Raw genomic sequence first — 3,243 nt, 5'->3', positions numbered from 1 at the left:
AGAGCCAAGAAATCATTCATAATGGACAACACTCAAGTTTATTATTATACTCTTTGGTGCTAGAAAATTAGACCAAAGACTTCACACATGCTGAGTGCAGCCGCCTCCAGCTGCGGCGGCCGCCTGTCCACTACCCTGGTGCTGTCTCCGGGCGTGCGCTCCTCCGCTCAGACGGGCGCCACCTGCGGCCGCTCTCCATTCACGTGGTGCTGATCGCCGTGGCGCCGCCTCCGATCGCACCAGTGCCGCCATCTGGGCGCCGCCTCTGATCACAGGGACCCAGGCTAGGAGGAGAGAGAGGCGGGGGAGATGGGAGGGTGAGTGAGGCTGGGGGAGTCAAGGCACGGAAGGCCGGATAGACTTACCCCAGAGAGAGAAGCCTTCGGGTCGGAGAGAGGCCTGCAAATGTATTGATGTAGGATCTTAGGAGATTAAAGGGATATGTATGAGGTTCATTATCACGATGTTATGCATTACTTGAGGAAAGGATTTGACATGAGTTGTCTTCCCCAAATGAGGCCTGACAGCAAAGTGCCGTATTAGAGTGAGAAGGCTGCCCTGCTAACACTGTGAATCAGCAGACACATGGATCCTGACTTCTCTGGGAAACATGAGTGAAATGTGTAGTCTTCCCTAATTGAAAGTATTTTACTTTTAAAATGTTAAAGTATTCCCAAGTCATTTGCATTCTACATCTTTTGAGTCTCTTGAAATCTCCACGAAGCCTCCTCTCAGCTCTAAGGACTCTGAACTCTGGACAGGCTCAGAACTTTACCATGCGTCTAAGGTCTAAACATGTGTTGGAGTTGAACAAAAATTATGCTTTCCTTCTCAACTACAATGTTTTAAAGGTTTTCTTTTTTTCTATCAGAATGTGAGGCATGTGAAACTCGGCTACCATCGCCTCACTGCCACCAAAGTGGCAGTGAAAGTGCTGAAAAAGAGCAAAATCGATGGCTCCCTGATAAGGCAAGAGACTGAAATTATGAAAATGCTCCAACATCCGAATATTATCAAACTGTATCAGGTCATTAACACGGTAGAAAATGTGTACTTGGTACTGGAGTATGCCGGCGGGGGAGAGCTGAAGAGCTATGTGGAGAAGCTTGGGCATGTGGAGGAGGAGACCCGTAGACTCTTCCTAGAGTTGGCCTGGGCAATTCTGTTTTGCCACCAGAATGGGATTGCCCACCATGACCTGAAACCTGAGAACATCCTGCTGGATGGGCAGGGTCATATAAAGCTGGGTGATTTTGGGTTGGGGAGAAAACTCCACCCTGGAGAGAGGGTCAAGGGTTACTATGGGACATTTGGCTACTGTGCCCCAGAGGTCTTTACTTTGCAACAGTATGATGGGCTGGCTGCTGATATCTGGAGCCTGGGAGTGGTGCTGTATTTCATCGCTCCCATTCGGAGACACAGAGAACTACAGAACCAAGCGGAACATCTTAGCTTCTTACTACACCATGCCGTTGCAGCTCTCCCCACACCTGAAAAATCTCCTTGCCCAGTTGCTGAGTGTTACTCCCAGAATGAGGCCCACGATCATCCAATTAATGCAGCACTCATGGCTGAACCATGATGTAGAGCCTTCTTCCACAATAGTTTGCACAACAGAACAACTCCCCCACCAATCAGACCTTTCGATTCTCATAGATATGTGCGTCATGGGCTATAGGCCTCAAGAAATCAAAGACTCTTTAAAACAGAAAGAATTTGATGAGGTTATGGCAACATATTTAATGCTGGAGCGGCAGTCATCCCAGAGGGGCAATTTGCATAACAACACTGTATGTGCTTCCATCTTTCCGGTGCCCCCCAAAAGGGCATTGAGTGTCCCTACCCTTCACGGAGCCACTGTGAAGAATTAAAGACAGCTGTATATAATGCACTGCCTGGGGCTGTTTCCTTGTCCTTATAGTGCAGAGAGCTTTGGTGGAGGTTGGTGGTTGGTAGGACTTGGAGGTTGGAGATCGGTTGGACTTGGATATTGACGAACGATTGGACTTGAAGGCTGGTGATTCTTTGGACTTGGACGTCGGTGATTGGTTGAACTTCGGACTTCGATCATCTGGCTGACTTCGACAGTGAGTTATCACACTTTTTGTTTTGAGTCTCATGTTCCTTTGTTTTTAAATTTTGATTTCTTATTTTAAAATTTCCAGGTGTATTAATATATAGAGTAAGGGATTTTATTGTGACATCCTCATACATGCATGTCCTTTGATCATGAATGCCTGCTCTGTTCTAATACTCTCTACCCACCCCAATTCCCTTCAATCCTCTCATGGGCCCCTCATCCTTTCAGTTCCCTCCTCCTCCCAGATTCCACACAAAAGGGATCCTATGTGGTATTTGTCCTTTGGGGACTAGATTATCGCATGTAACACAGTGATGGCAAATTACATTCATCCCAGAAAATGAAAAACTTTCTTCTCTAGGGGAGACATGACACTTCTCCTTGCTTTGCCTTATGTGCAGTATTTTAAAAATATTTATTATTTTTATTTTTTATGCACGTGATGTATTGCCTGCACCTATGTAAGTGCACTCCAGTCATACAATGCCCAGGTAGGACAGGAGAAACCATCAAATGCCCTGCAACTAGAGGTCTGGATGGCTGCTGGCCCCCAAGTGGGTGCTGGGAATGGAGCCCATGTCCTCTGCACGAGCAGCCAGGGTGCTTAACCTTGGAGTCATCTCTCCACCCCACAAAACGCAGTATTTTTTTCCATGAATTTGTATATCTTACCTTCCCTGCGTTCTTGCGTAAACCCACCATGACCCTCTTTGGTCTTGGGTATTCTTTCTTACACTATTTTTTATTTTTCACTCTTTCAATCTTCCTGATTGATTTTTCTGACTCTTGTATCTTCTTGGTTCAATTTTGGTATGTCATATGTGTCTAGAAATTTATTTACTTCAAACTTTTCAGGTCAGAGAAGTGTAAAGTCTCTAAATAGTCCCTGATGATCCTCCGGATGTCAGAGACACCCACTGTAGTAAGAGCTTTTTTGTTTCTAATTTTATTACAGTCAATCAGTGCCTTCCCTTGTTTATTGGTTCTTCAGCTAAAGGTGTGTCGGCATTTTATCCTTTCAAATAGGATCTCTGTTCTGCTGCCCCGTTTTCTTCTGCTTTCTCTTTCTTCCCTGTCAGCTCTGATCCTGGGTACTTCTTCCACCCCTGCCTTTGGGTATGATTTCCACTTGTTTGCCTATGACCTGGAAACATACAGACACA

The 3,243-nt window shown here is 45.9% G+C and overlaps 1 protein-coding gene across 1 annotated transcript; it reads left to right on the top strand.

The window, feature by feature from the left end:
- Positions 1 to 868: 868 nt before the first annotated feature.
- On the top strand, positions 869 to 1,845 carry LOC108491094 (sperm motility kinase X-like). Its single transcript, XM_029565113.1, has one exon. It carries the CDS (start codon positions 986 to 988, stop codon positions 1,580 to 1,582), a length of 597 nt encoding a protein of 198 aa, XP_029420973.1. The 5' UTR covers positions 869 to 985; the 3' UTR covers positions 1,583 to 1,845.
- The last annotated feature ends 1,398 nt before the right edge of the window (positions 1,846 to 3,243 follow it).

Source organism: Nannospalax galili, unplaced genomic scaffold (assembly GCF_000622305.1).
Source record: "Nannospalax galili isolate Female #2095 unplaced genomic scaffold, S.galili_v1.0 scaffold24730, whole genome shotgun sequence".
NCBI classification, from domain to species: Eukaryota; Metazoa; Chordata; class Mammalia; order Rodentia; family Spalacidae; genus Nannospalax; species Nannospalax galili.
Note: the sequence above shows the minus strand (reverse complement) of the source record. Positions and strands in the feature narration are given on the sequence as shown.